Below are 12,077 nucleotides of genomic sequence, written 5' to 3'. Positions count from 1 at the left end.
CTTGACTTTTCTGCAAAACCCTTCTAACCTGAGGTTAGAAACCTGGGTATGAAGTGAGTGTGTGCTATCCGGCTGCAGCCATGAAAATGATGTGCATGCTCCCAAGCGATCTCCCACCTGGTTGGAAATGCTAGGTCTGAAAGCAACCTCGGCTCTGACAAATGTGTAATTATGATTGATTTCAGGGGGTAAACATGACCCGAATTAATAAACCCACTGAATCATCCAGATCCTCCTGTATTGTTGAAGTGGGAGCAGATGTGAGGATCCTACGGCAGGCAAAGCAGGGAGGTTCAATCAGGTTGCCCCATGGGATGACTCACTCTTGGGGTGCAGCTGCAACAGCCCAGGCTAATGGCAGGGTGAGGAGGGCTGGGCTGGCTCCAGTGGCACTGTGAAGATGCATGCACGTGGCTCTTCCCTGTTGTCAGAAACAGCTTTCAGCGAGGTGGGCTCTGGGCGGGCTCTGAGCTCTCAGCCTTCACTCAGCCAGGCTCCAGCAAGAAGCTCTGAGAGACAGACGAGGTACAGGCAGGGGCTGCAACTGCCCTGCGCTCAGGACACCAGCTGGACTCACCATTGGTGCAGACACTCCGCTCCTTTCTTGCCTCAGCTATGTCAGCCAGCCTCCCAGAGGACAGCCCCTCTTCTACCGGGACTGTGCCAGGCCCAGATCCTTCCCTAGTGGCTTGCACTGGGATGGTGGCCTTCACAGAGGAGGTGGAATCAGAGGAAGAGGGCTCCATCTACTCCTCCTTTAGGGTAAGTATCCGAGCTCCCATCCAAATGCTGAGTTTAATGTTGAGAGCAGGCGGCACAGCGAAGACCATGCTGTGTCATAGCTGGTCCTGTGGTGAGTGGGTGTTATTTATTTTCTTTACTAAAATAAAATAAAAAGGAGGAAAATCCCCTAAACTGATAAGCTTGAGCTCTAAGGTGCTCAGTGTGCAGGTGTGTTTATATGCTGCTACTGCTACTAGCTTGTGAATCCTGAGGAATGTTTTTAAGAGTAAGTCATTCTGGCTTTCCGTTTTAGTTTTGTTCGATCTTAACCTTAAGTGGAAACACTTCTAGCTAATTCTATAGTGGAGTTTGAAATGCTTGCTTCTAGCAGAAGCAGTAAATTTACTACAGTAGCCAATTCTTAGTTGCCCTCTGCTTGCTCATTAGTGCAGCGGGGGTTTTCAGCTAGGATGGGGAGGTGTGGATGGCTCACATACCCTGGTGACAGGGACAGATGTCCTGAGAGTCTTGGTGTGGAGTGAGGCAAGCAGAAGGTGCCACTGATTGTGGACCCTTGCTGAGAATTCCATTGCTCGTTGTGGTGGTTGGAGGCAGAGTTTGCAACAAGTTGCCTCCTAGAACAAATGAAACCTCTCAGCTCTGTATCAAAAGATCTCATTCATCCTCATAAAGTTTTTCTTGCCCTGCAAAAAGGACTGGCAGACAGAAACCAATCAGATACCTAGAAAATCTTGCGATTCCTGCTTCTTGCCCAGAAAGTTGGGTGGTCAGGTGATTTGACACTGCTGGCCAGATGAGTGTTGAATCATTGTACCGAGTCACCGCTCTCAAACTGGCCCTATATGCCCCAGGGGAAGTATGTGGGGCAGAATCCCCTTGTCTCAAGGTGGTCTTTAATTCTTTGGGTATTCTTGAAATGATGGGGGAATTACACAAATGGTAGAATTACCATAAGATCCATCTGTTTGCTGGAGGTTTGCAGCTGCTCTGCAAATACTTTGAATAAAACTTTAATCAGGGAGCTAGCTAACTTGGAGGAGGAGAGGCCCTGCGGTAAGACAGTCTGAACAAATCATTTTTGCCAGTGTCCCTCAGAGTCCTTCTTAATGCATGCACAGACACAGCCTGGCTGCTGGGCTCCAAGACACAACATAGGGAATAAAATGGGACTTACTGTGGACTGAATAATTCTCTTTATGAAATCACTCCCTACCTCGGCAGGCTTTGTACAGGCAAGAAATACCAACGCTACTCAGCTATGGTCTCTGTTGCTTTTGATACTTGTGGAATGTGACAGCTAAGAGAGGGGAGAGACTAGCCTTGTAAAATTGATCATCATCATCAAGATGGCTGTTGATGGCTCTGAGACTCAGACAATAATCAATCTCAGACCAAGCACTTCGCTAGTGTTTTTGTTTTTAATTTTTACCACCATCTGATGGGATGCCTTGAATACACAAACAAATTCTTGCTCTGGATGGCATTGATATTTGCACTCAGGGCCCCAGCCATGATCCCTCTGGGCACCAAAGAGAATCATATTGTCTGTCATCTGCATCTCTTTTCTTCCGGTGCATTTATCATAAAACAGGATGAAGAAAAGCAGACAGCAGAATTATGTCTCACTGGGGGCTTTAAATGTCTGGATTTGTTTTCTGAGTGATCCATTCATTGAGAGTGGAGCAGAGGTTTTTAGATACATAGCAACCAGTGGTGAAATCCAGCTAACATGTCTTAGTGCAACTTGTCCCGCCTTGATCTCCTGTGAAACAGTTTGCATGAGGTGTTGATACAGAACTGTTCCCAAGCAAACCCTGCATCATGGTGACTCCATTTAGCTAAAACTCTTGTGAAGAAAATTATCAAAGCTGGGCTCCTTTACTCATTCCCAAACAAGTTGTGTTATTTCCCGCCACTTTTGTGAACAGAAGGAAGAGCACACAAAACAGAATTAAAAGTAACAAATAATTTGTGGCGGATTTTGCTTTTTGGATTTTTTTTTTTTGCCAAGAGCTCACTCATTTAATTCTTAGACTCATTCTAATAAATATCTCATTTAATTCTTAGACTCCATTCCCACTGGATGTGCCTTCTTCCTTCCTCTTTATCTAAGTTTTTATTTTATTTTATTTTAAATTTTTGGTGATGGTGCAAGGATTTGAATCTGGGGGTCTGTTGTTTGCTAGGCAGGTACTCTACCATCTGGGCCACACACAAGAACAAAAGCTATACACACAATCAGGTTGACTAAATATAACCTTGGGGAAAAAAGTAACCCAGTTTAACTCAGCATCAGGCGATTGAACCATGTTGATAGGACAGGGAGTGGGGGTGGCAACAATGAAAAGGGTTTGATGAATGGAAAAGGAAAAGGACAATGAATACAGTTATAATGTCCATATGTGAGAAAGAGAGTGGGACTGGTGGTGGAAGAGACTGGGTGGTGGGGAGACAAAGAGGGAAGAAGGTGGAAGGGGTGACTGATCAAGTGTCAGTGGACACACAAACTAGGGTGGTAAATTGTGACCCCCTCCTATGCCCACATAGCCATTTGTAGATTTAAAAAATATATACATTATATATATATACACCTACTAGAATCACTGTTATAAAGCTATATATATTACATATATAGTCAGAACACATCTAATCAAATAAATCACATTAGGGATCGTCCATGAAATAAAATTTCTTAAAAATCATATAAGGATCCTTATTGAGAAAGTTTCAACCTGTGCCCAGGAGGCCTAGTGTGTCTCCTATTTCTTCTTGTAAAGTTTTCAGTGTGTCGGCTTTTACCTCGAGGACTTTGATCCATATGGAGTTAATTCTAGTGCAGGGTGACAAAGAAGGCTCTAACTTTAGTAAGGACCTCCAGGATAAGGAAACAAAACCCATATAATGAGTGACTGCTGTCCTTAAGGTACTACTATGTTATCGCTCATCTCTTTTGCCATTCCTTGGTTATCTCATATTGTTACAATTTTTCACCTTGTTATCTGATATATTTTATATGTGTTTAATTGGTTATTTGAAATTGGATAGGGAAGGGGGGGAATCAAGATAAGCAGGGGAAAGGTGGGAGGGAAATGGGGACCATGTCATGAAAAAGGGTATCAATGGTTGTGAAGTTATGCACCTTCTATCTGGTGAATATAATGTAACCCTTCTATTAAATCACAATAAAAATTTATTTTAAAAAATACAATAAAAAATAAAAAAGAATCATATAAGGGATCCCCTATAAGCAAGGACTTCTCAAAAGACACGTCTGGAGCTGGCAGAAGCAGCCATCCCTGCCTTTACTTACATAAAAGGACTTAGCCAACACCAGAATTTCCCCTTCCAAGAGTTTCCTGGAGGACCTTTCATGTCAAGCAGCCATATAGATGCTTAAAAAGACCTTCTTCAAAATCTCTTGGCTTTAGATTATTCTTTAGAAGGACTGGATCAGGTGACTCCATTTGGATTTTGACACCTTTCCGCACTTTTCTAAGCAGTCTTCCTCCTAATGGTTTGTGTGTGAAGTCTCCTCTGCCAGTGCTCTGCTGAGCCACCCTGTAGTTGTTCCTGGTCACAGAGGAGCCTTTGTTCAGGTGAGCTGCTCAGTCCCGGGCCCAGGGGGAAGCAAGAGGCTTGGTGCGCATCAATGACAGTAAGACTCTTAGGGCCACATTTAAGGCAACAAAGAGACTTAAGAAAAAGTGGCTGCTGCATTGATCTTTCCTGACACTTTCGTTAAGACTAATTCTGTCTTCCTGTAGCAGCCGCCCCTGGGTCTCAAACGTGCAGTTCAGGCTGCTGTTGCTAGAAGCCGCGCACTTGTGCAGAACATCCACAGACAGCAATTTGTAAATTTTCCTACAAGAAAAATACCAAATAAAGGCAACATAAGCAAATATTATAAAACAGTTGGCAAGTGAGAATTTGCCAAGAATCACGTTCCCTGGGTCTGATCACAAAGACTTCAGTAGATCAAACCATGCGTGGTAACATCATTAGAAGCACCGTGGTTAAAATGTAAACAGCAGTGTAACAATCAACAGGTCCTACTGTGTACTTTCCGTGCTGGGATCCCAGGGAATCAGAAAGGAGGTCCATGAGAGCTCACAAGTACCGAATTCCAGCAAGGGCTTCCTGTGGATTGGATATATGGTTCACTGCTTCCTATAGAAGCTTTGGTTTGCTTCACCACTTCTGGTTTCTTCTTTCAAATTGGCTCACTGTGTGAGAAGCACCTCACCCATCAGAGGCTAGAGGACCAAGTACGGTGAAAATGAGACTTGAATGGTTCACGTGGTTTTCACGACCACGTGTCTGGTAAGAGTACACATGCAGGGCAACCCTTGTGAGCTCTTCACCCTCGTGTGCACAGGCCTCTCCCCGGCAACTCATTGGCCTGGCACTATGGGTGCACAGTCTTTAGGTTGTCACCTAAATGCCACTGTATTTTAATAAGGTCTTCTTCTATCTCTCTTTCTGGCTTAAGTTTTTCTTTCTTTGCAGCGATATTTTCTTTGTTTGTTGGCCTCTCCTTGCCATGTTTTTTTGCCTGAAGACTTTGTGGGTGTATAAATGTCACCATCACCATTAAGAACTCACGAGTTGGGTCTGATCCCTATCTTTGGAAACAGATCACCAATTAACAATTTGTATTTTACAGCTTGTACCCTGAGACACCATCACTAAGGTGTTGTAGCATGCTTCAAGAATGTACAAAAGGAGCTGGGAATTTAGCCTAGTCGTAGAGTGCTTGCCTAGCATGCACGAAGACTCAGGTTCGATTCCTCGGTATCACATACATAGAAAAAAGCCGAACTGGTGCTGTGGCTCAAGTGATATAGCTCTAGCCTTGAGAAAGTTCAAGGACAGTGCTCAGGCCCTGAGCTCAAGGCCAGGACTGGCAGGAAAAAAAAGAATGTACAAAAGGTTTTGAGGATAACTGGAAGTACATAATCTTTTCCCAGAACCACGACCACTTCTCAAGTGAATTCTCTAGCAACACTTCCCCTCTACTTCCTTAGTGACAAGAAGCCTAATGGAAAGTCAAGAGGAAAGAGATCATCTGTGGCTTAGGAAATTCCCTCAGTGATTGAAGACTGCAAGTGCAGCTCAGTCTTATTACTCTTAGGTAATAAATAAATAAATATTTTTAAAAACTGAGTATGCCACACATCCTAATCATGATTTCACTTTGAATGGGCTTCAGAGGGTGGTGAGGAAAGATCCCCAGTGAGTGGACTGTTGTTTGTATATAAATGTTTGCTCCTGGGTGCTAGGGAATGATTGAACTCAGTGTGTTCGCTTCCTTTCAACAGCCTCTCTGCCAGGCTCTGCGATGCTCACTTTCTTAAACACACTGCTTCACTGATGCAACCAGGCAAGCTTCTGCTCCCCCAGACTCCATTTATCTCCCACTGTGCTTGAGCAAAAGCTTTGTTCAAGAATCTGTGGACAAGTGCTTGGACATGCATGCAGACAAATCACTTCTTTTTTTGAATAGCTACCCTATTCCTATTCCTAAAGGTCTATCAAGAACCACTTTATTATCATAAACTCAAGTTTTGCCATAGACAACCACTCAGTAAACACTCATGAATTGAGAAATGAGAAAGTCTTTTATAGAAACTTAGTTTGAAACCAAGGTATTTCTTTTTTAACAAAATTATTGTTAGGGTGATGTATAGAGGGATTACAATTACATTCATAAGGTAGTGAGTACATTATTTCTTTTCTCTTTATATTTTCTTTATTTTTATTTTTTATGATCATAGTGATGTATAGAGGGGTGACAGTTACATTCGTAAGGTAGTGGGTACATTACTTCTTTTTTTTCTTTTTCTTTTATTTATTATCATAGTGATGTAGAGAGGGGTTAGTTACATTCACAAGGTAATGAGGCTATCACTTCATTTTTTCTTTTCTTTTTTATCATCATGGTGATGTATAGAGCAATATGTTACATTCGTAGGGTAGTGAGTACATTACTTTTTGAGCATTGTTACCCCTTCCCATGTTGAAAATTCACTTCTAATACTTTACTCTACTTCCTCTACCATGCACAAGCCTTCGCACCTCTGGTTGTCCTCTCAACTCTTCTCCACACACCCCAGCCTTCACCATCACAAATCTTCAGGGCTTTCTAGCCTTCATTTCTGCCCTAGTACCCAGGCTGAGTGGTTTCTGTGCTAGGATCAGAAGCTTACTCCCGGCCCTTTGTGGGGAAAGCTCTTCATATACTCTTAACACTAAACATTTCTCACTGGTTTCACTCCTCTGTAATGTGCAATTCTTCAGTTGAATCCTTCAGCCTTTCCTAAGGATATTCTCCAGCCAAATTCTTATAAAAGGTCCAATTCCTTCCTGAGTGCTTATGCTTTCTGGAACTCAGTCTTCCCAGGGGTATGCTCCATCCACTGTTAACACATGTCTCGCCCCATGCAGCTGACACAAGCACCAGCCTTTGCTCATTGGCTTGACAGTGACAACGAACCATCTCCAAGCTAGGCATTAGTGTGAGAAAAGGAGAATGCTGCTCAGTCACTTTCTCTCTGTATTACTAACATACAAGGGGCCAAGAGACATGGTCATTGCTCAGAATCAGCATGGTCATACCATTGTTCGGCTAAAGTAGGCTTTCCTATGAGTTTAGCAGTGGCCCCTAACTCTAGGAACTGGGGCTCTGTTACCATGATCTGTGTGTGTGTGTGTGTGCGCTGGAGGTGGTGGCCGGGCTAGGTAAGTGGGCACAAACTGCACCCAAGAATTCTGTCTTCTGCCTGCTTGCCCCTCACAAGAGGCAGCCTAGATCTGGGCCCTGTCCAGATCCCCAACTGATCCAGGCCAGTCCTGAACTGCTTTCTGCAGATGAATCCCTGTCACAGTCAAGGACACAATCCTTGAGTCCCCCTTTCTCCCTCTCTCTCTATGCTGCCTCATTTTCCACAACCTCACTGGAAATGGAAATTGTGTCAGCTCGCTGGGCTGCACAAAAGGAAGTGTTGCATCTCATGTCCTCTCCCCTGCCCATAGTCTTCTATACAGTCCAGCTCCCACTACATGGAAGTCCAGAGCCAGCCTGCCTGCTGGGCTCTACCCAGCAAATGGATCATGGCAGCCTTCCAAATTTGTGATCCCAGGGATTCTATTTGGCTCTCTTCTTTTTTTTGGAGAGAGAGACAGAGACAGAGACAGACTGACAGAGAGACACAAAGAGAGAATATGCAATACTTTTCTTCCCATGTCCAAGTTTCCCCCCCTCTCTCCTCAAACCACCACCCCTACTAGCCCACAGAAATTCCCCATAGCTCTCTGAACCCTTTCTGCCACACTGGGCTCTTCAGATTTGCTAGCCCAGGATCTTTGCTCTGAATGCTCAAAAGACGCCTCTTCATAGGCTGGCAGCCCCTGCTGCCCTTCAAGTATGGATAAGAATAATCTTTGTGATGGAATATAAGCCCAGCCCTGGCTTGTTTCTGGCTCTCTGCATGGAGGCAATCAAAACTGTTTCCCAAGAGCAGTGGGGAGCAGCTCTCACATTGTCCAGGATGGAGAAGAGTTTATGGATTCAATGGAAACAAGTCCTTCCACTCATGCTAGAAAATGTCACACTGTCACCTGGAGATGACTTCCTGCATGTGTGTGCCATGTGAGAATGTGCCCACGTGTATCCACGGCATCATACTGTTCTTCTTTAGCCAAACTTAATTTCTCACTGAGCTACCCAGTCCACCTGCTGGCAGAAAGACTTGGTCATCACCAAGTGGCATGGTTCTGAGGTGCTGGGAGAAAGACTTGGTCATCACCAAGTGATATGGTTCTGAGGCGCTGGGAGAAAGCATCACTGCAGGCTCAAACACCTGGGGACAGATTTTCTATCCATTTGGTTCCAGACAATTTTGATGAATTGAATCGTTCCTTTCCTTTTTGTTTTTACTTAGATAACAAAAGAGAAAAGAACATAGGCATTTAAGAAAGCCTTTCTTTTTTTTTTTCTTTTAGTGTCCATCATGGTAGTACATCTAACTTTTATCCAGGTCCACCTCATGGCTAATAGAGGGCTACTTGCAGGGATGAGAAGTTAGACTCCATTTAGAGAAAGAATGGGTGTGCCAGAATAGGACTTTCCAAGGTCACAGGAGAGTGAAACCATTGAAGGTCATGATGCAGTGAGAAGAAATAACCAGGATTCTCATTTTCCCCCTCAAGCAATATTGATGTCTGCTTAAAGATGACAGACCTTGCTGGGTGTTGGTGGCTCACATCAGTAATCCTAGATACTCAGGAGGTGGAGACTTGAGGACCACAATACTTCCTCTTCAATGCCATCCTGGCTTGGGGGGGATGGAGTCCAAAATCCTGTTCTCTTACAGCCGGAATGAGTGTTTGGAAAAGAGTAAGAAGTGAATCTCACCTTCAGACTCCCAGAAACCCAGCCAAGACCTCCTGCCTCACACAGAAGGAGGAGAAAGGAGAGGAAGGTGGGGGAAAGGAGAAGGAGGAGGAGGGGGTGAGAGGGAAGAGGAGAGAAGAAGAGGAGGAGGAGGGGGAGGATGGAGGGGCTGCAGGAGGGGAAAGAAAGAGCAGGGAGGCTGGGGAAGGGGAAAGGAGAAAGAGCAAGAGAGGAAGAAAGAGGGACATGAGAGAAAGGGGGAGAGGAGATAAGAGAGGAGAGGGGATGGGGAGGAGGGAAAGAGGAAGAGGGAGGAAAAGAGAAGGAGGGAAGGAGGAAAAAAAGAGAGGAAAGGGAGGGGGAGGAGAGGGATGTGAGATCTGTGCCTTCTGGTATGGGAGTGGAGGTCCTGAAACCAATTCTCTGCTGGTTGTGAAAGATGGCTGTTCTTTAGTTTCTATAAAATTGTAGAAATTTGGACCCAACTTAACCAAATATTAGTTTTTTATTACCTCAGGAGTCTAGAGCTTCAATAGCAATTTAAATATTAATCCAAGTTCTTGGCTACATAGAATTCATTCAGTTTGTTTATTCAGCAAAATTAATTATTCCACAGACCGATGGGATAAGGGTGTACTCAGATGGTTTCTAAGAGTTGTGGCCTGCCATATTCTAGGAATTCAGATGGAATCTGAAAACACAGTTGTCTCAAAGCTTCCAGGATTTGTGGTGCAAGATACCCAAGAAAGGATTCATGCTGTAACGAGTGGCACATTCTTCCAGGCAGAGTGGAGACATGACTGGTCCCAGAAAGCCGAGCCCCAGAGTCATGGCAGAGCCATTCCATCCCACAATCGTCCCACCATCCTCCCTGATGCAAGGGCAGTGAAGCAGTGGGAAATGAACATAGCAAATACAGTATCATGGCTGGCATGAAGAGCCAGTCAGGTCAAGACCAAGGCGGCATGGGTAATGCAGTGCACTGGACAGAGCTATGGAGTAAGCCGTGGCTCAGAATCTGTTTCAGGGCTATGCTGTGTGGAGGAGCCTGTCTCACACCGTGGTGTGTGAAGATGGTGTCCCACGGAAGGACAAAGGCAAAGAAAACAATAACAGAGGCCTCCGGACAGCAAGATCTTCTAACTCAGGGTGAGGACCAAGGGAAGACCACATTCCAGTTTTGAAAGGGTTGCTTTGCAAGTGCCCACACCTGCTTTTCAAGGTCAACCTCCCTCTGCTATGCCTCTGTCTGTCTGTCTCTGTCTGTCTGTCTGTCTGTCTGTCTGTCTGTCTGTCTGTCTCTCTCTCTCTCTCTCTCTCTCTCTCTCTCTCTCTCTCTCTCTCTCTCTCTCTGTCATTAGGGATGACTACACCTATGAGGCTGGGTGGTCTTTACCCTCTGCCTGCATTCTTATCATTTCTACTTCTTTGTCAGCTATTTCTACTCCCTACTTCAGACAATTCACACATCTATTTTTCTGGGATATACCCTTGACCAACTATAGCCAGCCCTTAATATATGTTATATGCCTTTAAATATATCTTATACAATATCTCCCTCAGGGAAGTTCCTATGGGTTTGTTGTTGTTGTTGTCATTGTCATTTTTGTACCTGCTTTCCCCGTCTATTAATTATAAAGTTTGTTGAACTTTTCTAGGCATCTCAAAAAATGTGAACTCAGCATGATTATACAGACTATATATCAATTTAATCACTTTGATAAACCTATGATTTTTCTGAGTTTCTCACTTTTGGCCTGGATAACATTTCTACTCTACTCTGTGCCAGCCACAGCTCCCACTGAGGATAAACGCCACCTCACCCTGAAGGAGAGCTCAAAACACAAGCCAAAGCTCATAACTGCTTGGGATATGGATGTCTTACAGCCCTGCTGTCCACCTGAACAGTTCTGGGTTTTGACTTAGAGCTCCCACCATATCCCATTCCCTCTTCTTCTTTCAGGGGATCTCCTGCCAGCTTATCCAGCTAGCCCTGGGACAGGTCCAGAAATTGAGGGTACAGCATGCATTCTTGCTCTTGACCCCTGGGAAACAAACAAGAAAAGACTTCCAAAGGAACAGAATAAAAACACATACCCATGTGTAAAAATAGCTCTGCCAAGATGTGTTAGTTTTTGTTTATTTCGTTGAGTACAACATTAGTAATAAAGACTACCTGGGGTAACCCAAAGTGGACTCATAATTCCAGGTAAACTCTAGAAACTGCAGCTGAAGTACATGGCTGTGGTGTGGGGGTTGCACGGTCACCCTGATTTGCAGGGTATCCCCCACTGAGCTGCTGAAGGAATTCAGACTTCACTTGCCAGGGAGAAGGAAAGTATTCCAAAAGGACATCAAAAAAGATCGCTCTCAGAAGGAGTGAGCCTGTCCTACCTCTGGTCCTCCCTGTCCTGGCTACTGACTTCTGGGAAGGGCTTCTGAAGCAGTAGCTGCTGTGAGAGATGGAGGGAATGTGGGAAGACCTGCTGCGGGAGGGGTCGTTAATTGCCCTGAAGCTTCCCACAGCCTCTAGAGCCTTAGAACACATCTCTCCTTCCAAGTCTTATTAGGAAACCACAGCTTTGCAGTCTGTGTCCCTCATCTCACCTGAAATGGCAGGCTCAGGTGTGTGTGTGTGTGTGTGTGTGTGTGTGTGTGTGTGTGCATGTATCTCTCAGTTACACTGTGTGACCCCTCCTGGGAACTGAACTGACTCATCGGGCCTTTTCTTTCTGAGACTTTATTTCCTGTCTTGGAAAGTGACAAATATTTCCTCCTTCCTGTGTTTGAGATGGCTATCTTTAAACATCACACAAATAACAGTAGTCAAAAAATAAACCATGGCAATTTCAGGGTACAGAAAGCTCTGTGACGCCCCCACACACACATGGAACAGATGATGTGGCTGCAGCTTCCGTGACATTTGGGATTATTGTGTGGA

General features: G+C 44.6%; 1 protein-coding gene across 1 annotated transcript in view; it reads left to right on the top strand.

The window, feature by feature from the left end:
* The first annotated feature begins 615 nt into the window (after positions 1 to 615).
* The window catches only part of Npsr1 (neuropeptide S receptor 1), a 92,742-nt gene continuing 81,280 nt past the window's right edge, over positions 616 to 12,077 (top strand). Inside the window, exon 1 of the mRNA XM_090332273.1 lies at positions 616 to 762. Within this exon, the coding sequence (XP_090188399.1) occupies positions 616 to 762 (147 nt within the window). The remainder of the gene's footprint in view (positions 763 to 12,077) is intronic.

This window comes from Megascapheus bottae, chromosome 5 (assembly GCF_031878675.1).
Source record: "Megascapheus bottae isolate mThoBot1 chromosome 5, mThoBot2.hap1, whole genome shotgun sequence".
In the NCBI taxonomy this organism is placed as follows: domain Eukaryota; kingdom Metazoa; phylum Chordata; class Mammalia; order Rodentia; family Geomyidae; genus Megascapheus; species Megascapheus bottae.
Note: the sequence above shows the minus strand (reverse complement) of the source record. Positions and strands in the feature narration are given on the sequence as shown.